We start from the raw sequence: 26,894 nt of genomic DNA, 5'->3' as shown, positions 1-26,894 counted from the left end.
AACAATTTTTAACATTTGTGTTTTTTAAACTTTTGATGTACAAATAGTATCCATTCTTTTTTCTCCTCCCTGAGATAGTGATTAATCAGATATGTTATAAATGTACAGTCAGATGAAACACTTCCATATTGGTCATTTTGTTCAAAAAGAATATTATGTACAATGTTTTCCTGGTTATTTTCACTTCACTTTGCATCAATTCATGTGAATCTTTCCAGATTTTCCTGCAATTAACCTGCTTGTCATTTCTTTTAGCACAATAATATTCCATTACAATCATACCACAACTTGTTTAACCATTCCCCAATTGATGGGTATCCCCTTGATTTTCAGTTCTTAGTCATCACAAAAAGAGCTTTTATAAATATTTTTGTACATATAGGTCCTTTTCCTTTAAAAAAAAAAAAAATCTTTGGGATATAGACCTAGCAAGAAGTATTGCTGGATCAAAGGATCTTCACAGGATTATATTCTTTCTTAACTATCTTTTCCATCCCCACTTATTTCTGTGTTGCATTTGAAATACACACACACACACACACACACATATTTTATATATAACAAAATATTTGAGTGTGGGTAATAGTGAAGTTTTCTGATGCCCATTCCTCACTTTCTCCTTACCCATCCCAATTGGAAGAAATAGCAAGTTCTACCCCTTTCTTCCTCCTTTCTACCATGGTATATTTCTCTCTTTATTCCTCATTTCTTTTCTCCCCCTTGCTGGACTATTTGTACTGTATTATTATACTTTTATTTACAGTTGCTCAAATGTTTTTCTGGGTTTCTTTAGACTCTGAAATATGCATAAGCTCTGATCTTTTCTCTAGAAAAGTTCTCTATTAAAGGTCCTTTTTTCCTCATGTAAAATTATACTCATCTTTGCAGAGTATTAAGCATGATTGTTTTGAAATATTGTATTACAAGATCCCCACTGGTTTTTAGTAAAAGTTATCAGATATTATATAGGATTTTATATCACATATTAAATATGTTCCCTTGGTAATAGATGTTTTCATTATTTTTCTTTTCTGTTGGAGCTTTTAATTTTGCTTATGACATTACTGAGATTTGCCAGTGACATTTCCTTTTAAGGTTCCATTGAGAAGGTAATGGCTAGACTCATTCTGTCTTCATCTTACCTTCTGGTTCTAGTAAATTGGGGAAGTTTTTGCTTATGATTTTTTTCTGAACTATAATTTTCAGGCTATAGTGTCTAGTGTTCAGTTTTATTCTGTTTTTTACATCATTTTGTTTGATAGCAGATATTTTTTGTTTCTATTTTTCAGTCATTTGATTTTGTTTTAATATTTCTTGCTGTATCATGATTTTATTGATTTCTGGTTTTAGTCTTCATTTCTTGGATAAGATTTTCTACTTTTATTTCTAAGCTATTTATTTTCTTTCCAATTTTTTTCTTTAGAACTTTGTCTCCTGCTTAATTTGTTTTACATATTCATGTGATGATTATGAAAAATCCATTTTTTCCTTTGAATTTTTGCTTATAGTTTTTACTTTGTTCTTTTTTGAAAAGCGCTGAATTTGTAATAATTTTTAATACTGGTAGGTCTCTCTTTTACCAACTTATCTCTCTTTAGTTCCTGAATTGTGGGTTTGTGCTGTAGCTAGGCCACAACTACTTGTTTTGTATGGGTGTAATAGTCAGCTAAGTTATTAATTATTAATAGTCATCTAAATTATTGTACTAATCTCCATCCACTGGGTGTACTCTCCCCTTAGATCTCAATCAGAACACTGAATCTTCAGAACTTGTAATGTTCTCTGTTTCGGCTTTTTTGGGATCTCTGGGTTCAGCTTTCGTTTCAGTTCAGTAATTACCACAAGTATAGCCAGTTGTCTCAATCTTTTATTATCTCTTTCCAAGTTTTGTCTCATTTCCTGGGGCCCGGTTAGCTTTCTAAGAGGCCTATCTCTGTCCTCGGTTCCTGAGAGCTTAAACTCCTGCAGCCAGTCCTTTGTGATCTCTGCCTCTGCCAGCTTCTTGAGGTCCTCCTAAATGTGTCTTGGTTTCTGTAGGGGAGGCAGGAGGACCACCACCATGGTCTGTCTTCCAGTTCTGTCTCTCCCTGGTTTGTCCAAGCTTACATGCTCTCTTATCATTGGTGTGAATCTTGTGGAACTATATTAAGTACTAAGTACGTGTACTGAACTACCATTGTCTTTATCAATTCCACTGACTTAGCACCTTGTAAGAATCCTTTGTTTCAAGTACTATCCCATAGCAAGGACTTATTCTGGAATCTTAAAAGATAGTATTAAATGGCCTCAAAAGCTTGGGGGGTATCCTTCTGCCAGTTGAATGACTGCCCACTACCACTTCCCAGGGCTTCCAGAAACTCCACTACTTAGAAGTTTTCTAGAGGGAATCTTCCATCATTACTGCCTCCAGATGTAGGACCTTACTTGCTATTTATATCCCTATCCTGTTTTTGGTTATACTGGAAGACTTCATTATATTATTTTTGGCTTTTCTGGTGGTCCCCTTTCCTGTTGCCTTAGGGCTTCTGGCTGAACTCTTGTACAGTGAAGTGAATTAGATTCTTAAATTTTGTTTGGTGTAATGTGAACTTCAGGGTTTTGCTGGAAATTCTTAGGTATGTGAAAGAATAGGCCCATTAGCTCTTTGGCCTAAAGTTTTAATTTCCTATTAGTGCTAAATGTTCCCTTAAGGATGTTATATTGAATTTTTGTTTTATATAATAGCAAATATTTCCAAGTGATTTTCTACAGTCATCAAAAGTAAAAATGTTTTCTCTTTTCAAATTTTCCTTATTTTTACTTTATTTTCTATTAGCCTCAACAATAACTTGATTGCTATAGGTTTTCCCTTCAAATGGCTTTCAAAATGATTTTCCTAAAGTATAGATGTCTAAGATGTCTACATATATATCATAGTATCATAATGGAGGAAGGGATCTCAGATGAGGAAATTAAGGCCCAGATAGCTTTAAATAATCTATCCAAAGTGACACAGATGGTTAGTATTATATTATGGGCTATATAGTCATCTTTCATCTGTAGATATTAGGTCTGAAATAGTAAAGTTTTTGCAGCATTAAGTAAAGAAACCTGGATTTTCAAATTTCTTTGACAAAAGTAGTTTGTAAATTTCAGGTCATGAATAGTAATAATTTTGTATGGGTGTGTTAACATAAGTGATTATGAGACTTAATCCTACCAATTAAATTAACTTTTCATTGAATTCAAATTATATTCTATTACTACACTTTCTTTTAGAAGCCCCTTTATTTAACAAATTCAAATTTAGGAAACATTTATAAATTGTGTTATAGAAAAACTACTAAGTATTGATGAAACTATACAGATAAAACTTCAAGGGACTTAATCTAATAGGAGAAATATATTCACTAAATAGAATATAAGGATGGAAGAGAAATTTAAGCAAAATTCTATGCAAATTCGGAAGAAAGAATTTCTAGCTAGCCTTTGAAATAGGAGTTAGCATTTGAGTGTTATCTTGAGGGATGCATAAGACTTAGACTTCAACAGACTGAGATTTGAGAATAAGGAGTGAGAAGAGAATATTCTATAGACATGTGCTCTCTAACTCAGGTTTTAGGCATTTTAAGATGGGCCTTAGTGAAGTGAAGTTCAGATAGCTCTTTACTCTTTTGGATAGCTCTAATTCTTAGGAAGTTTGATTTCCTTAAATCAAGCCTAATCTGCCTTTTTGCAACTTCCATTCAATTCAATCCAAGAAATATTTTTAAATACCAGGCAATGTACTAGAGATACAAATAATAAAGATAATCCTTGTTACTAAGGAGCTTAAAATATAACTAGGAAGATAATGCACAAAAAGAGCCCGAAAAAGTCACAATTTAAAGGGAAGAGGTCTAGGCAGAGGGAGAGGACAGATAACAGAGGGAATTCAGCCTTCGATTTGGAATTGAAACCAGGCTGAGCTGCAGATGCAAAGGGGAATGAGCTTAGAGTACAAATTTTGTCTCTTATAAAGAAAAGCTTTAAGTGAAGTTTGGTACTTCACTTTCCAGGTCTCTAGGACACTGAGGGAGGAGGTAGTATTCATTCTTGAGATGGATTTGTGATGGTATTAGAAGTGATGAGCTTATATTGGGAAGACCCTCTTATTCAGTGGAGTTAAAACCAGGCAGAACTGCAGTTACCACGACTAATTTGCCCTAATATCTTCAAAGAGAACTTTACATCATTTTGTATAGAGAAATAGATGATATACATCCTGAACTACCCTTTCTTTACATCTCAGAACCCCTTAAACCGTTTCTCTCCTTCATTACTCTGGTTTTTAATGAAGTGGTATTGCCAAGGGCAATACTTTTTCTTTTTAAAAAAATTTTTCAGTAATAATTTTTAAATTTGGAATCCCCAATTCTTCCCTCACCTCTAGTCTCATTCCCACCAATGAAAACGCAAGCAGTATAATACTCATCATATATTCGAAGTCATGCAAAATGTTTCCCTATTTACCATACTGCCAAAAAAGGGGGAAGCAAGAAAAATAAAATGAAAAAAATATCTTTCAATTTGCTATTTCTTCTTCTCTTGGTTATATATTCTTTTATATTCTCTTGGAGTTAGCTTTGGAAATCATCTCTCTATCTTCAGTCTTAGTCTCTATCTACTGGTCCTTTCCCTGCTGCTCATAAACATGCCCAAGTCTCTTCTATTCTTAAAAAGCTCTCACTAAACCTCATCATATTCTCAAGCTCTTATCTTCTCATTCTCCTCCCATTGTTAGCCAAACTATTAGGGATAAAAAGCTGTCTAAATTCAGTGTTTTCACTCCCTTCTTAGCTCTTTGCAGTTGGCTTCTGATCTTTTCATTTAAGTGTAACTGCTCACTCTAGAGTTGGCAATGATCTGTTAATTGTTAAACTTCATGGTCATTCCTCTTCCCTGACCTTCCACTATAGCAATTGACACTGCTGACCAGCTTGTTCATCTTATATTTGTTCTCATCTCTGGATTTCTATAATAGTTTTCAGTCTTGCCTCTACTCTCTGATTGCTTCCTCTAATTCTGCTTTGGTGGGTCATCATTCTATCCTTCCTCATAACTGTGATTATATAGCAAAATGATATCTTGAGTCATCTTCTTTTCTCTCTACTATCAAACTTGTTGACTTATAATTTTCCACAGATTTAATCTTCATACCAGTTACAGATCTTAATCTCTAATTCTGGCTTCTTCTTAGCTCCAGCCTTTCATCATCACTTTCTTATTGGATATTTTGAATTGCATATCCTTTAGCCATCTCAGATTCAAGCACCGCTATACTTTCAGTTACTCAGATTTATACTCAGCTATAAAAGTTTATGTCACTCTTAAATCTTTACTCTCCCTCTTTCCATTCTTTCCCAGTCTTCTCAAATTTTTTCCTGATATCTCCCAAATTTCCTAATATCTCCTGCTCTCCACTCACATCTTCCCTTCCTTACATTAGTTGTTATCCCCCTGCCTTGAGTTTGATCCTTCCTTTAATACCTTATTCACATTGATGCTAAATCAATATACCTAAAACCCAGTTATAATGATGTTACTCCTCTGCTAAGTAAGCTCCAGTAGCTTCCATTTGCCTCAAAGATCCAATAAAATTTTTTCTGTGATTTAAAGCCCTTTACAGCCTGGCTCCAGACTACATTTATAGTTTTAATGGAAGGAAATTTCAAATGAGGATTAAAGTGGCAAGGTTCTAATAGGATGAAAACTAATATCAACAAAATCCAGTAATGAGTAGATTTCAGTAATCAACTAGAATTTATTTTAAATATTTAAAAGGTATTCTGTGCTGTAAATTGAAGCATGAACAATGCTCACTGTTTTATTGTGAAAGTAATATTTAACATATCTGAAGCAATAGTACAGAATATAGATAGTGGCAAAATTCTGTGGTAGAGATTATAGCTTGGAGAAAGAGGAAAAAAAAATCAGTGATGATTCTTCATTACTTACATTCTATTTTTATATTGTTTTACATGTCTTTTTGTTGTTGGTACAACAGTGAATAGCCTGGTTCATTTATTTCCTATCTAGCTTATACTTTATTAAAATTTACTTTGAGTAAATTTATTTGAATCCTCTATAGCCCTAAAGTAAAAATAAGTTATTATAGGGAGCAGCTAGGTGGCGCAGTGGGTAGAGCACCAGCCTTGAATATAGGAGGATCAGAGTTCAAATTTGGTCTCAGACACTTAACACTTCCTAGTTGTGTGGCCCTGGGCAAGTCACTTAACCCCAGCCTCAGGGGGGGGGAAAATAAATAAATTTATAGATTAGAGTTCTATTTTCTCTTAATTGTAAAATTAATATTAATATACAACTAATTATATGTTTGTTTTATTTAATTAGGGTGAAAGAGAATGCTTAATTTTTCAGCATTTCCTTCTCATTTTTATTTTAAACATAGTATATGTGGTGTGTGATCTAATTTTTAAGAAAGGGAGGTTAATTTGTTTAAAATAAAAATACAATCACAATTTACTGAAAACTAATCAGTGCAGAATAAATTTTATGGCTTAAATTATAATGACTAATTCAATTAATATCTTATTTTCATTTCTTCTAGAATACATGCAATGCTGAAAAGTCTTGGGAGGTATTATTGAGCCTTGTGATAAATGAACTATCTAAAGGGAAGCTGTACCTGGAAGGAGAAACTGAAGAACTTGGAATGGTATACATTTTCCACATATTTAAAATATCATTATTAGTATTTAAATAATTGTATTTTTGTTACCACATTTTATTTCCTGAGATATGTCTGAGTTATGCTACCCATGTGACCAATTTTTTAAACTTCTCTGTGCCTCAGGCACTTTATAAATAAGACTGTAACTTGAAGGTAACTTGCTGATCTGCCTCAGTAAAAGGAGTTCCCACACTGGGAGTTTCCTACACCAATGAAATCACAGTCAGAATCTCTTCCCTGTCCCCAACCCCTATAATTACTAAGTAAAATTTCTAATAAAAATTTTTTTTTTCGACTTTAGGTTAACCCTATTGCCTGGTCTCCTGATAACATAGAAAGATATTTACAGCAGTTCTGCTTACCTTTTCTCAGGATCACCAGCCTTCTTCAACATCACCTTTTTGGGGGAGATTTACCAAGCTGTCAGGTATGATTGGCAGGGGTTTGGGAAAGTCTAATTAATATTGATATGGAACCTGGACTTGGTGCTAAATAACGTATTCCTATCCTCTTTTATTTATCCTGTTCCAGTGATTCTGAGCTCTGTCTGCTGATGCACAAATCCCATTCCTTTACCTCAACTGTCTTCCCACTTCAAATATACATGTGCTTTTTACTATGTCCTCTGGAATACTTCCTTCTTAATTAACAAGCTTCTTTTCATTGTAAACCTTCTGATCTTCACTGTTACCCAATTCCTTACTGATGATTCTTCCCTCTTCAGACTTTGTTAGTCATGATTTTTTCTTATACTTTGAGAATTATTATTCGTGGTCTGGAAGTTGAAGTGATCCTTATTCCCCACTGTCACTCTTCTTCAACTATTTTCTTGTGCTTCCTCAAACATCTTCATGTGCTACTGAACAGAAGTTGAAGAAATCATGAAACAGTGCTATCCAGGCCCATTACACGTTTATGTCTATAATCTCGCCTGGACCCTCTCTCCTTGCTTCGAGTTAAGCATTCTTCTTCACCCTACCTCGTTTATTTTTTATTCTCTATAGTGATTAGTTCAAATCCTTTCATGTCTCCTGAGTGCTTCAACTGTGTCACTTCCCAAAACCTTAGTCTAAGCCAAAAGCATCTCACTTCATGCATTCACTGAAAAAAATTAACTATGTAACCTCCCTTCCCTCTTCCTCATATGCTATCACTTGGAAATCCCTCTCTGCTATCTCCTCTTTCACTGTGGTCTCAGATGAAGAGCCCTCTAGGTTCATCCTTGACCCCATCCTCTCTTTATTTCTGCAGCAAATTGGCCTCACTATTATCCCTACTATGTCTGATCTTCACTCTGCCTATTGGTTCCTGCTCTGTTGTCTACAAATATCCTTATGTTTTTAGACTGATTCTTTTTTCTCTCCCTCCTTCTCTCTTTCTTTCTCTCTCCCTCCTCTTCTCTTTCTCTCCCTCCTTCTCCTTCTCCTTTCTTCTCTCTCTTTCATACACACACTTATCTTGTTAAAATAATTCATAATAATTCTTGATATTTAGTAAAGTGGTTCATAGTGAGTAATGTGTCCGTCTTATACATTAAAAAAATTACATCTCTCATAAACTTTTTGAAACCTGAGATGTTTTCTCTAATTTGCTAATTGATCCCTTACTCATTTATCAGTTATACAGGTTTTCTTTGTGGATAAAATATACAAAACAGGGATCCTATTGTTAATAGTTTGTGGATGAAATTGTTTTCCTTTTCAAAAAACATTGAGTGTCTAATATGTACAAGGTACTGGGCTAGTTCATCCATATAAAATGACAAAATGAATACTTCTTATCTTCAAGATTTTACGTTACCCTTGGAGTAAAATATAACATGTAAACAGATAAATATAAAGTGATTTAAGGTAGAAAGAACATTAACAACTGAGGGAATCAAAACAGGATTGAAAGAATAATTGGCACCTGGATTATGCCTTTTAAGAAGATAAGGATTTTGACAGAGATGAGAAGGAAAGACATTCCAGGAATGGAAGATGACTTGTGTACATCCAGGAAGATATATTTATATATGTTACAATAAAAATGTTTTCATCAACATAGATAATAATGATGAAAACATTTTTATTGTAAACTTATATTAACTTTCTAAATGTACTTAGCAATTTATATTATATAAATTATATAATTATATAAAAAATAAATCTAATTCCATTTCTTCCATTGACTTGCACCTACTGTGGTGACTAATGGTAAATATTGTAACATGTTTTTAAGGAAAATATGTGTTATCCCTTGTGGGAATTTCTAAAAAGCAATAGTTTCTAATTAATATCTTTCCTTTGATCCTGATAAACTATCACTACTTAGAGGCATCATGGTAGTTATTTTTTCAAGCCCAGAGATCAGCTTGAAATGAGGTAAACCTGAGTTCAAATTCTGTCTCTACCACCTACTATCCATATAAGTCAAGTTACTTACCCTTGCTTAGCCCCAATTTCTGTATCTATCAAATGGGGATTATAATAGGGTTGTTGTAAAGCTCAAAATTACTATTGTTACCTTTAACTAGATAGTTTTGCTTTTTAGACTTAGACCTAATCCTTCTTTTAAGATGCCTAATTATTTGTATCAGTCTTAAACATATGGTATACATTTCCATGTATAAAAACATAAACACTTTGTTCATGTTGAGTTCTTTGATATTGGCTTTTATATGTTAAATTTTCTAAATTTGGGTTTATTTGAGACAAAGTCCTGAAAATCTGCAAATTTTTTGAATGTCCTTTTTTTGTTGTTGTTCAATATTATAGATAATTTTGCTAGATATAACATTTTTGGTCTCACGTCTAATTCTTTTAATTGCCAGGATATATTATTCTAGGACCTGTGGTCTTTTATTATGGCTGCTGCTAAGTGTTGTGCTATTTTAATTGTTCCAATATATTTGAATTTTTTTCTTTTGTTTCTTGTAAAATTTTCTCTTTGATCTGGGGTTTTTGAAATTTGGCAACAATATTCCTGTGTGTTTTCCACAGAGGATATCTTTAAGGTGGTGATTGGTGGATTTTCTCTACTTCTACTTTCCCTTTATGTCCTTTCACTCCAAGACAATTTTCTTTGATTATTTCTTGCATTATTGTGTCAAGAGTCTTTCAGGTAATCCAATTACTCTTGTGTTTCTCTTTTTGATCTTTTTTTTTAGATATGTTGTTTTTCTTATAAGATGTTTTCACATTCTGTTATATTTTTTCATTCTTTATATTTTGTTATTTCTTATTCTCTTATACTTTCTCTGACTTCCCCTTGCCTGATTCTAATTGTCAAAGAATTTGTTTCTTTAACACTACATCTTCTTTTGTAGTTAACTTATTTTTTTATTATTATCTTACTGTTTTTCTTGGATTATTCTAATATTTTTGTTTGTTTTTCTTCCATTTGATGTTTGAAGTCTTTTTTTGAGTTCTTTTACAAATTCTTCCTGGCCAGGTAACCATTTAACATTACTCTTTGGGGTAGAAGAGGCTTTTTTAATTTTACTGTCCTCCTCTGAAAATGAAACTTGGTATTCTTTATTCCCATAGTAAATTTTTATGGTTGGGTTCTTTCTTCTTTAAAATAAGCATCTCTAATGCTGGGGGGGGGGGGGGAGGATGATACCTCTAGCTTCAATTCAGCTGTCCTCTGAGCTGGAATCCCAAATTAAAATATTCACCCTCCTTCAAGTGCCCATAGCCAGCATGTCCCTACTCCATTGCTTCTGCACTCAACCTAATGTGCTAGTTCTTTCTCATCCAGGGCCCTGTCTCTGTCACACAGTTGGGTCTGGCATGCCTAATCAGCAGAGATTCTTCAGTCTTCCTGGACTCAGAGCCATGATTCCCTCACATTATCTGAGAGGTGAAAATTCCTGTGGTTCTGTCTGACCCTCCAGTCAAACCCAGTTTTGCCCAAGAGCTCCCTTCTTTTTTTTCTGTATAACTAGCCTGGAGGTGTTTGTACTTCACATGGGTTAGACCTTGTCCTAGAGTATTTCTTCCTTCCTCTTGGGTTGTGCCAGGAGAACTACTGTTCTACCCCAAGTCTTCTTTGTATTTCACCAATCTATGTTTGTCCTGAGGTGCAAATTTGATCTGTTGATTATTTCGGCTTTTATGTAATGTTTTTCCACTATAGTAGTTTATGTCATGAATTTTGGCATTTTTAAGATAATCAAATTTTTCATTATTAAAAATATCCTTCCAGATCAGAGCGTATGTTTTTAATTTTAATGAAATTCTGATTGCTCTGGTTTGCAGTTCACTATGTTAGTACATTTATTTACTGATTCACAATTTAAAATCCACATCCAGATTAATTTTTAATTGCTTAAAATTTCTCCTGTTTATGAATTAATACCAATCCAGGAGCTAGGTAGACTCTTTATCCCAGGCTCCATTAAGACTCTGTATATCATCAGTCTTTCTGATTCAAAACAGTTTTTATCTGTACCTGTGCTTAACTTTAATTTTGTAGGCAAATTCTATAGTGTATTTATATTTGTGGTAGCTTTCCTTATTTGGATAAATATATAATTGTTTCCCCCCTGAGGTCCTGCTTGAGTTCTTAGTCAAGTATTACATGGAAGTGATTTGGGCTTCTTAAAGGCAATCCAACATAAATTTTGCACTAAGCTTGAATAACTGTGGTTATTTGCTCAGTGATCAAATATGTGTCTTTTGTTTGAAGAAGTCTTGCTAAATTTGAAGAGGCTGATCACCATATGAGGTAACTGATTTTTCTGGCACAGCAATTCACAAAATAAAAACAAAACAAAACTGAAGAGCAGTATTCACATGGGTGAAATGATCAATCCTTGGAGCACTGTAGTACAGAATGAATTATAAAAGCATATTTTTATATTTTATACTCTCATTAATTAAATTTTGGAAAATATTTTGAATAGAATGGAGATAGCCTTTCTTGGAACTGTTTTCTTTCTTAGCTCATTTTTCTTTGGCTGGTTCTACCAGAAAACTGCCCTTTTACTATCCTATATTCAAGGATGATACATACAGGTTCTGATATAATAGGAAATATACTTCATAAAATGATGTGAAAATTTTCTGTCTGATATTGAAAAGGAAGAAGAAGAATTTACCGTTCTTGCTAGCTGCTTGGGGCTTCTACCATCTTTTAGTCAAACAGCTCATCCATTCACCAGTGCCGCCTGCCTTGACTGGTCTGTTCCAGCATTTGACATCATACCTCAGTGGTGCTTTGAAGTAACTTCATTTTCTGAAAGACATGCAGAACAAGTAAAGGTATGTAAAGAATGAAGAATTTGCTTAGTATCCTGGCCATGTACTAATGGGGTAAGAGACAAATTAATTTACAATTCTTTGACAATAACCAGTGTTTGAAAGAATTGAATAAAAATGGCTTTGCTTGATAGGAAAAAGTCCATATTTTAGGAAGATGTTTCATATTATTTGTCATCTCTTTGATAATAGGATTTGCTTATTTTAAAAAAAATCAGGTTTCTCTTTCATAAATACTAAGATACATATGTTTTGCAATCAGTTCAAAGGGGACTTTTGACCCATTGAACCTGTTGGAGTGTTGTCATATTTAAATCTTAAGTGATACAATTCGTATGTGAAGTTCCTGCAACCCATATTTTATTTGAATAAACTCAAACTTAATTCTGTCCATTATAAGTATAATTTGATTAGCCCTATTTAATAGTAAAATGACCTCAAATTTTAATACACAGTTTCTTTCTTTCTTTCTTTTTTTTTTTTTTACTATTTTAATAGATTTTATTTACCAGATATATGCATGGGTAATTTTACAACACTGACAATTACCAAGCCTTTTTGTTCTAATTTTCCCCTCCTTCCTCCCCTCCCCCCAGATGGCAGGTTGACCAATACATGTTAAATATGTTAGAGTATAAATTAAATACAATATATGTATACATGTCCAAACAGTTGTTTTGCTGTATATTAATACACAGTTTCTAACTTTTAATATACTGTTGGATGCAGTCATGCTAAGTAAATTTTGATGAAAAATATAAGCATTAATATAGCTTTCTTATTTTGAGATAGGAAATTTTTAAAAAGTTCTTGGTCTGATTCTTCATAGACTCACTAAGCTTTGAGGTGTGGCATTATTAGGACCAATCTAATCCAAATTGTACTCGAAAAAAAAAATTAGAAAATACCCTGTGGAACTCAAATGGCTCTATTCTGTCCCCAGACCTCTCTGACACCCTCCAAGGCAACTAATTATACTTTTAAATAGCTCACATTTTAGGATATTTTTCTTTACATTAATTTTAGGTCAGTCTCGTCAGCTTTCACCCATCATTCTTAGTTTTGCATTCTGGAGCCATAGAGATTGAGCATAATCTCTCTGCCATGAAAGATCTTTTTTAGCTAAGTGGCATGGTAGATAGAGCACTGGACCTGGAGTCGGGAAGACTCACTTTCTGAGTTCAAATCCAGCTTCAGACACACTGAGCAAGTCATTAAATCCTGTTTGTCTCAGTTTCCTGATCTGTAAAATGACCTTGAGTAGAAATGGATACAGAAAAAAAGGGTTTCGTCTACAGAGTCTCTGCCAAAAAAACCCATATGGGATCACAAAGAGTCAAATATGACTGAACAACAATACTTCTTTACCTCATGAATCTTCCCTTTTTCCAGGCTAAATACCCCCAGTTCCTTCTACCTTTATTCATGTTTCATAGACTGAAGGCTTTTCATCATTTTTGTTGTCTTCTTATTTTCTGTCCAGCTTATCAGTATCCTTTCCAAAAAGGGGCATTCAGAACTAAAAGTAATACTCTGAAAGTGGTGTGTCATGAACATAATCTTATTTTTGGAAATTATGCTTCTCTTTAAGTAGCCTGAGATTCACTAGCTTTTGTAGTTGCCATATCACATTCATACTGAACTTGCACTAAAATCTTCAAAATCTTTTTCAAATAAATTGCTATGTAAAAAATACTCCCTAATCACATTGTAAAAAAAAATGTTTTTTGGAATTCAAAAGTAAGAATGTACATCTTTTTAAGATTCAGTCAGATTCCAATGCAGCTAGGTAATGCAGCTAAAACACTTTAATTGGAGTCAAGAAAGTCTGAGTTCAAATTAGTTTCAGACACTTATTAGCAGGTTTTTGTTGTTGTTGTTGTTTTGTTTTTAAGCAAATCACTTGATTTCTCTGCCTTAATTTCCTCATCTGGGAGATGATATGAAAATAATAGTAGGCACCATCTCCCAGGATAGTCATGAGATTCAAATGTAATAATATTTGTAACATGTATTGCAAATTGTAAAGTGCTGTATAAATGCTAGCAGTTCTTCTTACTTTCTAGCCTTTCAAAATATCTCTGGATCCTTTCTGTCATCCAAAGCATTATCTATCCTTCATAGCTTTTTGTATTCTGCACATTTGATAAGTCTGTCATTTCTGCCTTTATTCAAAGCATTGATCAAAAGGTTATTTAGCATAGAGTCAAGTACAGGTCCATATGGCACTTCACTGATGAGTGCTGTTCAGCAAGCTCCAAATCATTTAAATATATTCTCATCTAGACCATAACTTTATCTTTCCCAAAAGAATAAAATGTGATAATTTATGAAAGTTTCACTAAAATTTAGGTAAGTTTTATTTATAACATTCTGCTGATCTGTTAAGTAATCCTTTCAAAAAAATAAATTGAGTTAATGATCTATTCTTGTTAAAGACATACTGGCTACATCTATCACTACTTTCTTTTCCATTTGTATTGATGTTCACTAGCTATCTTTTAAAAAATCTATTCTAGAATTGTTAAGGAATTTAAATCATCTTAACTGGCCTCTAAATATTTTGTTTTCTTCCCCAAGTTTTAAAAAAAAATGTCTTTTCTAGGGTTGCAGCACATTTTTCTTAATCTTTTAGAAATCATTGATGATAGTTCAACAGTCACATCTATCAGTTCTTTCAAATGTCTGGGTGTTAGGTTCTCACTAAGTGGTAAGTCGGTATTTGGCAATTCTCTAGCTCAGAGTTCACACCTTTAGTTCAAACCTTTACACTTTTAAACTTCTGAAAAGGAGTTTACACACCTTTTAAAAGGAGCAAATTCATTGGTTGTAAGTAGTTCCCACAAGCTCCTGGAGTACCCACAAGCCCATTCTCTGGGAGGATAAAAGAGGAGGGCAGTCGGCCAGGAAGTTAGTCGGGATTGGGATAAGGACAAGAGCTGGAGGAGATTCATAGCCAGGATTCAGGAAGAAGAAGAAGAGGATTCGAGATTCTACCTTTGCTTTGGCTGGAGGCTCCAGAAGCCTCCCAAGAAACCTGCTCACAGAGAAAAGGATTATAAGGAAAAGAAACCTCCTCCCAGAGAAAGATTATAATTGAGAGATGACAGGACATTACATCTGGGGATGTAGTTTATCTTAAAGCAAGTGAATTAATCAAGAGCAGTTAGTGCTGTCTTATTCTAATTTTATTTACAGACATATATAGCCTAATCTTACATATATATACATATATATATATTTATATAGTAGCCATTTTTTCTGACCTTTCTGATTTCAAATATCCATCACAGAATCCTCACCATTCAAAGAATAGAGCTGCTTTGCGTTCTGTGTTTGCTCTCATGCATCCTGTATAAGTGCAATTCTTTGATTTCTTTTTTTCCCGGATATAACTTAAAAACAAAAACCAATTCCCCTCCCCCCCCCCTTTTTTTTAATGAAACCCTTTTTTAAGGCTTTTGGTTGTTTTTAGTTTTCTTCATCAGTCTCTGTTTAATCTGAACTGCTGAACTGTGGCAATTATTATACACACACACACATACACACACACACACACACACACACATATATATATACATACAGAGAGAGACAGACAGACAGACAATTAGGATTAAGTGATTTGCCCAAGGTCATACACTTAGTAATTGTCTGAGGTAAAATTTGAACTCAGGTCCTCCTGTCTTTAGGGCCAATGCTCTATCCACTACCCTAAATCTTTCCCTCATTAATGATACTATTCTTGTAAGACCATGCCATGGTTTTTATTTATCTGTGTTACATTTCCTTGTTACCATGTTTCTCATATATACACACAATACACACATAAAAATACTTTTTTAAAATATTAAGTTAAAATTAAATTGATATTTTCTTTGATTTACACTAGTGTCTTTGGTTTTCTGTTTTTCTTCCTCACTGAAATTGTTTCCTTTTCTTTTTCTTTCAAAATAAAAATTGTTTTAAAAAAGGAAAAAAATAAATAGAAATTTTTTTGTATGACTTCACATACATAATGAATATCATATTGCTTTTTTTTTTTCCGATGGGTGAAGGAGGGGTTTCAGGAGAAGGAGGGAAGATGGAATCAAAAATTTTTAAATGAATGTTAAAGTTTAATTTCTGAGTTCCTCATCCCTCCTAGGCTGACTTTACCTGAAGAATTTTAGTCCATGGGATTAATCATTCATTATCATTTAGGTGCTTATTATGCACTAGGCACTTTGCTCTGAATATAAGGGAAGGCAGAAACACAAAAATGATGCCTGCCCTCCTGGAGCTTACTAACAAATTATAGGAAATTCAATTTGTAAATGAAGGGGTGCATTCAAGTTTTATACCTACTGAAAGGAAGGTGATCTTAGAGAGGATGGCTCAGGCAGATGGAAGAACCAGAAGTCTTACAGATGATGATGATTGAGATGAGCCTTGGAGAAAAAAAACAACACAAAAAAAACCTGAGAGATCACATTGCAGGTATAGATGATTAGCCAATGAATGAGTAGGTGTGGAGTATTGTGTTTAGAAATAGCTAGTATAAGTTCAGTGTAGCTGAATCACTTAGTATGTGTAAAAGAGTGTGAGAAGACCAGAATGTTGGAAAGGAGCCAGTTTGAGAAGAGCATTAGTACCAAACAGTAGACTTAATATTTTATTTTCATGGTAGTAGATAACCACTGATCTACACTTTTGCAAAAATCACTGGCATCCATGTAGAAGATGGATAAAGGTGAGAAGATATTTTAGGCAGGGATATCAATAGAAGGCTGTTATAACAGTTGGAGCAAGACATGGCATGTACCTGATTTCGGTGGTTATATTAGAGGGAAGGTCTGATATCACAAGATTTAACAGCTGAATGGATATGAATGGTGAAAGCAAATTACTGAGAAGGATGCTAAGGTTACAGACATAGATGACTGGAAGAATAATGATTCAAGTTTGAATCTATAGGTGAATCATCTGCATTAAGTTGATAATTGAAACTGGGAAGTGATGAGATCAAATGAAAGCATATTTAAAAAAGAGAGAGAGAGAGAAGAGGTCCCAGAACATAATTTTGGGCAATAACCCTGATTTGGGGGAATAACAGGATAAAGATTCAGCGAAGGGGATTGAAAAAGTCAGATTATAGATAAGAGACAGCAGTGTTGTGAAAACCAAATAATAGTGAACATGCCTGAGAAGATGGTCAGCAGTGTTAAATACTCTAAAGAGATGCCCTTAGATTTGGCATTTAAGAGATTATTGGTAACTTTGGAGAGATGTCTTCTAGATAATCTCTCCCCTGAGTCTTTGAGACAGTATTCTCTAGATTCTCTTGTCTAACTGCTCCTTCTCAGGCTTTTTTGCTGGGTTATCATTAACATTCCACCTCCTAACTGTGAGTGTACTATATAGCTCTATCTTGCTATACTTTTAACTTAAGGGCCTCATCATGTCTTTTGGATTCAGTAATCATTTCTGTGCTAATAATGTTCTTCATTCCTATATCACAAACTCAAATTTGGATATTTCAAACAGAATGTCCCAAACTCAAGAGTGTCAAAACAAGCATATTTTCTTCCCCCTTCTACCTCCTTGTTCTGATCCCCCAAATCTATTGCTTTTACAAACTTCCTTTCTATCCAAGTTACCACTACCTTCAGTTACCCTAGACTCCTCAGCTCATCTATTCTCACACATCCCATCTATTCAGTCAGTTGCCAGTCTTGTGAGTTCTGCTTCTAGAATACTCTCCACAAGTTTCTTTCTTTCCATTCACATGAATTATAGCTCAGGCTCTTATTAACTTTCTCCAGGCCAGACTAGTACAGTCACTTCTTAATTTATTTCTCTGCTTCAAGTCTTTCCATAGAATGGTCAAAGTGTTTTTATAGAGTCAAATGGTTCCCTATTTATATTGCCTATATTCTTAAGTATAAACTCATTTTTTCTGATGTTTAAAGCCTTTCATAACTTTTCTAGGATTATTATACATTACTTCCCTTCATGAACACTATGATCTACTTAAACTCTTATTCTTCACAATGGCCCTTGAAGCCCTCATGTCTACCTTTTAAAATTCCTAATTTCTCCTACTCTCTGCTCACCAGTTATGCTTTCCTTTGTACTTTTGTACTTTACTATACTTTGTACTTTACTACTCTTGTTTCTGGAATTTTACAAATGAACATACCTTTTAAATAAACAATTGTACTTCACTTTCTCTTTTTACCTGAGATCAAATAGATCTTAATTACATTAAGTCTTTTGATTCATCTTGCTTGTTTCATAAACCTCTGCATTGGAATTTATGGTTTTTACTATTTGCTCTTTTCTTGAATTTTTGTCTTATGAACTTTTGGGAGTCTCACTTGCTGTTTTCTTATCTTTTTTTTTTTTTTTTTTTTTGCTGTTTTCTTTATATATTGTAATATCTGTGCTGTGGATATAGATTGATAAATATAAACAATTTTCTCTCTTCTATTCTTTACTTTTAAAGCCCTTTTTCATTAATTTTGAGGCACATTTGGCAAATGTATTCTTATTAGCCTTTTTTGCCAAGTGTACTCCATTCTCTGACTAGGAACTTGTAATGCTGCCTCTAGTCCAGAAAAGTATGTATGCCATTCCCAGATACCATCTTCTTAGCTATTTTTTCACTTATAAAAACTACTTTTATCTTCTGTATTTCTGCCTTCAATGGATAACAAATATGAAAAAGCTACCTTTGACTCTGTAGTCTGCAGATTCTTTTCCAAATTTCATATTCAGTTGCTATTAAACTTTTATAAGGAGAAAAAAGTTCCAAAATTTGGAAAACATTTGAATAGTTCAATCTTTATCAATGTTTTCTAATCTTCTTTTGGCATATATGTATTTGGATGAACCAGCCAAAGTAGATAATAGTTAATCATTTGACTATTCTTGAGTTCTCTTCTCTGTGTTGAGTATATATGCATATAAAGCAATAATCTTGATTATTGAAGTAAATAGTTTGAACAGATTGAATTATCTAGGGTCCAGATTTCATGAAATACAATCATAGTGACACTCTTCCCTAACTACAGAATCTATGAATAACTTCTTCAATGGTTTGAATATTGAAGAAGTACTTCTACAGAAAGAATAAATGCTTTTCTCCCAAACTTAGTATGATAGTGGGAAACATACCTGTATGTTACAATTCAGGCAATCAGATTTAAGCACATTTTGGAGTGACTCAAAAATATTAAGATTTCAGTAGATTTAGACTTGAGGTAGATCAAAAGAATTGAAACTTTTAAATGTTTCAGAGCGCGCATACTGAAGTCCTTTTTTTCCCCCTGAGGCAAACTTGCCCAGGGTCACACAGCTAAGAAGTATTAAGAGGTTAGATTTGAACGCAGGTCCTCCTTACTTTAGGGCTGGTCCTCTAAGCACTGTACCACCTAGCTGCCCAACTGAAGTACTTTTAAATAAACAAATTATTAGTATGATAAAAATAGAATTCCTTTGGTGTCCAGAGTTACATTCATGTTATGAAAGCATACTTGCTATTTCTAGTTGTATAATTCCCTTTTAGAAGAAGGGATTGATGTAACCAGCCAGAATAATAGATTGAGTCATAACATATGTTATAGTGTATTTGTTTAAAAAACAGAAAAGTATAAAAACAAATTTTAAATATTATATTGTAATTTAATTAAAACATGAACTTCCTTTAAAATCATATTCTTTGATTACTTCTCAGAGTTTAAAACATGGTTTCACAATCTACCATCATTTTAAATTTTCACATTAATTCTTTGTTAAAATATTAAGAAACAGAATTTATTTTAAGCATGATTTTTTTCCCTTAAAATCAATCAAGCTTGTCATATTATAATATTATTACATATGTTTATGGGGAAAAAAGTGAGTTTTGGTGTCAATAATAGAATTACATAATCTTAATGAATATTTTTGATAATGTTTTAGGTTTTGCTTATCCAGGAGTCAAAATGGGACTTGCCACATTTATTACAGTTGCCTGAGAACTATAATACCATCTTTCAGTACTACCACAGAAAGACCTGTAGTGTCTGCACTAAAGTTCCTAAAGATCCTGCTGTATGCCTTGTTTGTGGTACTTTTGTCTGCCTGAAAGGACTTTGCTGCAAACAACAAAGTTACTGCGAATGTGTACTGGTAAGAGACGGCAAAAGACCTAACATTTATGAAAAGAAAGCTTTGAATTATTCATGTTCAAGTGAGTTTCTTAAACTCAAACATCAAAATATTCCTTAGAACAAAGAGCAAACCTTTTTTATGTCATGGACATCTTTGGCAGTTTGATGAAGTCTGTGGACATTTTCTCATGATAATATTTTTAAGTGCCTAAGTCAAAATGCATAGGATACAGATGTTGAATACTTATCAGAATTTTTTTTTTAATTTCATAGATCCTAAGTTAAGAATTCCTGCCTTAGAGAGAAAGGATATTGTTTTATTTTTTTCATCTAGAGATAGGACAGAAGAATAGTACTTAGGGATAAAGCTAAGTTGTATAACCCTTAAGATTATATTAGTTTATCTTCACTCTCCTTCTTTCATATTGTACACCATTTAATGATGAACTATTTTGAGCAAGTATTTGATGGTTCCCGGTATTCTTATGTGATTTTTTTTTACTTCATATATCCCAAATATGCTTTAATAAAAATGCCATATAATGAAATAAAATCTTAGCCTGAGAATTTTGTATTCAGTTGTTATTAAACTTTTATAAAGAGAAAAAAGGCTCCTAAATTTGGAAGACATTTGAGTAGTTCATTCTTGACTTAATTATGAAATTGTTAGTCCATTAATAAGATTTTTAAAAATATGTATATATTTCTTAGCATTCTCAGAACTGTGGTGCTGGAACAGGAATATTTCTTTTGATCAATGCATCAGTAATTATTATTATTCGAGGCCATCGTTTCTGCCTCTGGGGTTCCGTTTATCTGGATGCACATGGTGAAGAAGACCGGGATCTTAGGTAAGATATAAAGGTGGTAACCCTTGCTAAACTAATATTGTATGGAATTTAATATAAAATTGTTGACATGGAAAAATTACTTTAAATAAATATCACACTCTTAGTTATAACTTTATTCCATTTCATAATATGCATTTTTGAAGATACTAATTTGAATTATTTATAACTTGAGTTTTGTAAGGCTTTCCCTATCATCAGCATGCAGTCCCCAAATATCAGAAAACATAAAACAAATAAAAAATGCTATGTAACTTATTATGAGGAATTAGCTTAAACAGAAATGAAAAATTAAATTTCTCTGGATTAATTGTGCTAATGTTCATTTTTTCTTTCTAGACGTGGCAAGCCTCTCTACATTTGCAAGGAAAGATACAAAGTTCTTGAACAGCAGTGGGTTTCTCATACTTTTGATCACATCAATAAAAGATGGGGTCCACATTATAATGGGCTATAAATCATCTATTACCTGCAGCTTCACACCATATCATCCATCACCTTTACTAAGAATCCAGCTTTACAAAGATAAGCTTTAACTTAATTTGGGGGATTAACTCACTGGAAAAAAAAAAAAAAAGAAACCATGCCATTTTTAAGCCTTTCAATAATTAGGTGCTGTTGATATTACATTAATGGTACTATAACTTAAAAAAAAATCTTTGGGAGGCCATGAAAAGTTTAACTTCCTTGGTACTCATGCTTTTTGTTTATTCCACAATTGATAAGAAGCACAATTTATTCTCAAAATTATTTAAAAGTGAGATCTCCCAACAATGCGATGAAATACTTCTTTGATATTTGGAGTGGATTTGAGTTATTGCAGGCTTACTGCTTCCACATCCTTTGTGTTTAATTTGCATCTACTAAACATATTGCATCATTTTTCTTTTCCATTTCTTGTGTTGATTTGAGATTTTTGCTTGCTACATATGTAATTAGACAACAATTGTAAAACATGATTTATGTGAGATATTGTATAGTAAAAGTTGGTCTAACAGTAGAACTTAAAAAAAATTCACTTATTGTGAGAGGTCTGTTAAAACTTTCAGACGTTGCTGAAAATCTAACTCATTCTCAGGAATTTCATAAATATTATCCCCAGGTAAATAAATAAAATAGCTGTAAAATAACTAGATTGCTACTGTTAATGTAATACAGTATACTCTTCCTTTTTTTCTTTTTTTTTCTTCTCTTCTCTTCTCTTCTCTTCTCTTCTCTTCTCTTCTCTTCTCTTTTCTTTTCTTTTCTTTTCTTTTCTTTTTTCTTTTCTTTTCTTTTCTTTCTTTCTTGCTTTCTTTCTTTTTTTTCTTTCACAAACCAAAATTTGCCATTACAATTGGGTAAATTATTAGTGGTAGTAATATATAGATTTTACTATATATACAAATTTTCTAAGACTATACAACATGACAGATTCTAATTATAACCATGCATGCCTGCCTTTCATTATCAACCCAGATATGTATTTGAGTGATTGAATTGGAAATATGCAGACTGTCCTAAAAATGAAACCTGATTTTGGATCTTTCCTGTCAACTCAAGAGATTCATCTGTATTGTTTTTGTGCAGAGTAATCACTGATTTTTCTGCTTGATTTAATTTAAAAGAAAAAAATAATGCTCAACAGAAGTGGCCCTGGTTTGAGTGCATCTATATTCTTCTCAGAAGAATGCTGGAGAAACAGCTCATGTTTATAGTGTTTTTAACTCAACAAGAAGAAAAAAGGATTGAGCTTAAATCTACTGTCTATTTAAGAGGGGAAGGATATGGGAAGAAAAAAAAAAACAACACATAAATATCACAAACAAATAATTTTTCAAATGATCCAGACATGGTGGATTATTTCATATAAAATGTTATCAAACACTTCCTTTCATAGCTTGTCCTTTAAAATAAAATTTTTACATGTAAAATACAAGACAGATACATCTAGTGATAAAACATATAAAATAAAGACAGATCCATATTTTAAGATTTAATTTAATGATATCATATCAGAATGATAGAAATGACAGTCTAGCATCCAAATAAGGAAAACCATTTTTCAAACAGGTCCAAAGCAGTTGCAATTTGACCATTAGATCTACAATAGAATACGTGGTAATGGCTTGCTATTTTTATATAAAGTTCCAAAATATTAACATAACTTTCTGTAATTCTAGAATAATTCTATTTCACTAACTAAATAACTGTGTTTTCCAACATGTTGCTACTTTTTTAAATACTGTACCATAAGTTCAGCCTGTAATATTTTTTTGCATTGGTCATTATGAATACCAGGCCATTTTGTAAGTGTGGTTGATGAGCAAAATGTTAATTTTCATCTCTAGTATAATTCCATTACAGGACTCATGAACTTGAATAATTCTGTAGTTTGAAACTCTGATGCTCTATTTACAAGTTATAATGTATCCAGAATTTGATGATTACATATTTAAAATGGAATGTTTTATGGTTGTGCATATGGATGTGAAGTGAAAATATTAGCCTTAACTTTAAAAATCTGGGTATTTGATAGTGTTTATTTTGATATTGGTGAATTAGTCACCAGTAAATTTTGAAAAAAAGCACTTGGTTGAAAATTGTACTTGAATACATACATGCATGCTGCTAAACTATAACTTTGATTTTCCCCATAACTTTTATAAGCCCAATTTATAAGCCCACTTTGAAAAATAACAGGTCCAAGTTAGAGTGATGTGTGTGTATATTATTATTAAAAAGATGTACTGGTGTGGTATCTTGTATGAATGATCATTTAAGTACAGTACATTACTGTAGATGCTAAATCAATCTTTATAATTAATCAGAAAATACAAAACTAGGAATAATCAACATTGTAAAATATGTTAATAAAAACCTACTGTCATTCTGTGTGAGAATTTTTTTAAACTTACCCATTTTTAAATGTCATTTTGTTTCTTTGTAGTTGTCATTTGCAGGCTTCATTATTGTTTTCCATGTCTCTTATTTGTCTAATAGCTTAATGCCTTTGCTCAGGAAAGCTAGCCTGATAGTTCTATACCAGTATATCCTGTCACTGTTATTTTCTAGAAGTGCTCAAATGAACCTCATCTAAAATTGTGCTTTGTTTTGTTCTAAAATTTTTTTTTTTTTTCTGATTGCTCTGCTTATGGCTGCCCTACAATTCACTAACAAGTTGTTATTTTAGTTTCCTACTATCATCTAGCTCGTTGGACTAATAGAATTGTTAAAGCAAGTTCTGCTTCAGTGCTGCTTGAATCAGTGTAGATTGAGTTTGTATTGACACTTTTGGGGGTGATTCTGAGCTGATACAGTAGCACAAAGGACTACACTGGAATTTATTAATGTTTATGACTTAATGGAAGGATACTGATAAAATACTTGGGGAAACTTGGAGGTAAATAGTCAGATTCCAGATAACATCTGAAGGCTCAGTGCCTCATCATACAGAGGCCTACAGCTGCTCTAAAGGGCCTCAGACAGAGTGCCTTGGAGAGAAGTGAAGCCTTAGACATTAAGCCAAATACTACAAGGACTAAGCTTTTAGGCACTTGGCCTGACAAAGCTGAATATATTCTCTACATGTGAGAGATCTTCTAAGTGTTTTTGATTGCTTACAGAAGCAACTTTATGAATCCAGTCGTGTCTCTGGGGACCAGATTCTAGTATTTACTGGCCCAGACCACAGACATTATTTCCTTGCCACCTCCATCTTTCTCCTTCCTTCCCCTCCCCGTCCCCCCCCCCCCCATTTTCAGGATGCTTAAGACCAGCACCAGTGAAGCTCTTCATCTGCATCCAAGCCTGGAGGTTGGACTGCAATCCATTAATTAACCCTTCCTTAGTGCTATGGTTAATGAATTTCTGTTTCATTGTTTCCCAGTTCTGTTGAGTGAGAGCCACTGTGTTCCGAAGGTAAAACAAAAACTGAACTAAAAAACCCCAAATGCTTTCCCTACTATATTTCCCTATATATATATACTTCCTATTCCCTTTCATCTTCAGCTCTTTTCCATTTTGTGTTCTGGAATCCTTGCTCCATGTAAAATTCCCCAATCAATTGCTCTAGTTCTGATTGCTCATTATCTCATGGCTTCAAATATATTGGCTCACAGAGAGGAGTTTACTGCTTACTCCTTGTTTACTGCTTTCTCTTCTCTCTTCTCTCACTATAACTTAATTATTAGTCCTTTGAAGTTCACTCCATTAATCTGTCACAGAGTTCATATTCTTATGTATATATATTTTTTATAGCTCTTTGGACATAATTTCAAATTGTTCTCCAGAATAGTTGGATTAATTCACAATTCTACCAAAAAAAATTAGTATACCTATTTTTCCACACCTCCAGCATTTATCACTTTTTTCCCCTATCATCTTGGCTACTCTGATAAGTATGAGGTGTTGTTTTTTTTTTTTTTTTCTAAGAGTTGTTTTAATTTGCATTTCTTTATTCAATATTTATTTAAAGCATTTTTTCATGTGATTATTGATAGCTTTTATTTCTTCTAAAAACTTGTTCATATCCTTTATGAACAAATTGAAGTCATTGGGAAATGATTCTTATTTTTATAAATTTGACTTAGTTCGCTATATACTTGAGAAATGAGACCTTTATCAGAGAAACTTGCTGTAAAAATTTTTGCTCCTCATTTTGGCTACATTGGTTTTGTTTGGGGGATAAACCTTTTTACTTTCATGTAATCAAAATTACCAATTTTATTTTCTATGATCTCAGTTTTTTGTTTGGTCTTAAATTTCCCTTTTCCATAGACAGGTATATTTTTCCATGCTTTCCTAATTTGCTTATGATATCACACTTCATATCTAGAGATTTACCCATTTTTATCTTATTTTGGTATATGATTTAAAGTGTTGGTGTATGCTAGATGGTAAGTTTTTTTTTGGCTAGTTGAGAAGTTCTTGTCCCCAAGACTTTGATCTTTGAGTTTATCAGACACTATCCTGCAACTTTATTAAAGTAGTTGTTTCAGCTGGTTTGTAGTTGAGGCTTGAGGGTTTTTTAAGTATATCATTTGCAAAGAGTGATAGTATTATTTCCTTATTGCCTATTTTAATTCTTTCAATTTTTTTCTCAAGACTATAGCTCATATTTCTAATTCAATATTGATTAATAGTGGTAATAATGGATATCCTTGATTAACTTCTTAATCTTATTAGGGAATCTTCTGGATTATTGTGATAAATTACTACTGTGTATAATGTACTTAATCTGTTCCACCGCTCTGTCTTAGCCAGTAACAGATTGCTTTTATGATTACTGCTTTGTAATAGTTTTGAAATCTGGTACTATTTTTAAAAAAATAATTCCTTTGATATTTTTGACCTTTTGTTGCTGAGGGTGAATTTTGTTATTACTTTTGCTAGCTCTGCAAAATAATTCTTGGGTAGTTTAATTGTTATGGAACTGAATAACTAAACTAATTTGTAGAATTGTCATTTTTATTTTATTGGCCTAACTATGAGCAATTAACATCTCTCTCTTTCCAATTGTTTAAATCTTGTGTGTGTGTGTGTGTGTGTGTGTGTGTGTGTGTGTGTGTGTGTAAAAAGTGTTGGGTTCATATAGTACCTGGGTTTGTCTTATCAAATGTATTCTCAAGAATTTTATATTGTCTGCACTTCTTCTAAATGTAATATCTCTTTCTGCTGGCTTTATTTTATATCTTGCAACTTTGCTAAAGTTGTTCATTGTTTCAACTGGTTTTTTAGTTGATTCTCTGGAGTTCTCTAAATATAGCATCATAATGAAGAGGGAACCCCAAAACTGAAAATCCTTAAAGGAGAAAACCTCCTTCAACTCTGCCTCAGTGAGGGGACTCCACCCCAAGTACAGTTTCATCTTTGTTATCTGGATGGGGTCGGCTCATTCCAAAAAACCCATTGAATTCAATTAAAATTCTAACCCTAGCTGAAACCCAGCAAGGAGCCAACCTGGGACTCCACCCATGAG

General features: G+C 33.1%; 1 protein-coding gene across 4 annotated transcripts in view; it reads left to right on the top strand.

Annotated features, from left to right (window-relative positions):
- Positions 1-23,809, top strand: part of UBR3 (ubiquitin protein ligase E3 component n-recognin 3) — a 280,583-nt gene extending 256,774 nt beyond the window's left edge. For all 4 annotated transcript variants that reach the window (XM_074303157.1, XM_074303159.1, XM_074303158.1 and 1 more), the window contains 6 exons: positions 6,590-6,697; positions 7,014-7,139; positions 11,779-11,958; positions 19,897-20,106; positions 20,799-20,938; positions 21,275-23,809. In XM_074303157.1, coding sequence (XP_074159258.1) covers positions 6,590-6,697; positions 7,014-7,139; positions 11,779-11,958; positions 19,897-20,106; positions 20,799-20,938; positions 21,275-21,392 — 882 coding nt within the window. In that variant the 3' untranslated portion in view covers positions 21,393-23,809. The remainder of the gene's footprint in view (positions 1-6,589; positions 6,698-7,013; positions 7,140-11,778; positions 11,959-19,896; positions 20,107-20,798; positions 20,939-21,274) is intronic.
- The last annotated feature ends 3,085 nt before the right edge of the window (positions 23,810-26,894 follow it).

The sequence above is a fragment of the Sminthopsis crassicaudata genome, chromosome 3, assembly GCF_048593235.1.
Source record: "Sminthopsis crassicaudata isolate SCR6 chromosome 3, ASM4859323v1, whole genome shotgun sequence".
Taxonomy (NCBI): domain Eukaryota; kingdom Metazoa; phylum Chordata; class Mammalia; order Dasyuromorphia; family Dasyuridae; genus Sminthopsis; species Sminthopsis crassicaudata.
Note: the sequence above shows the minus strand (reverse complement) of the source record. Positions and strands in the feature narration are given on the sequence as shown.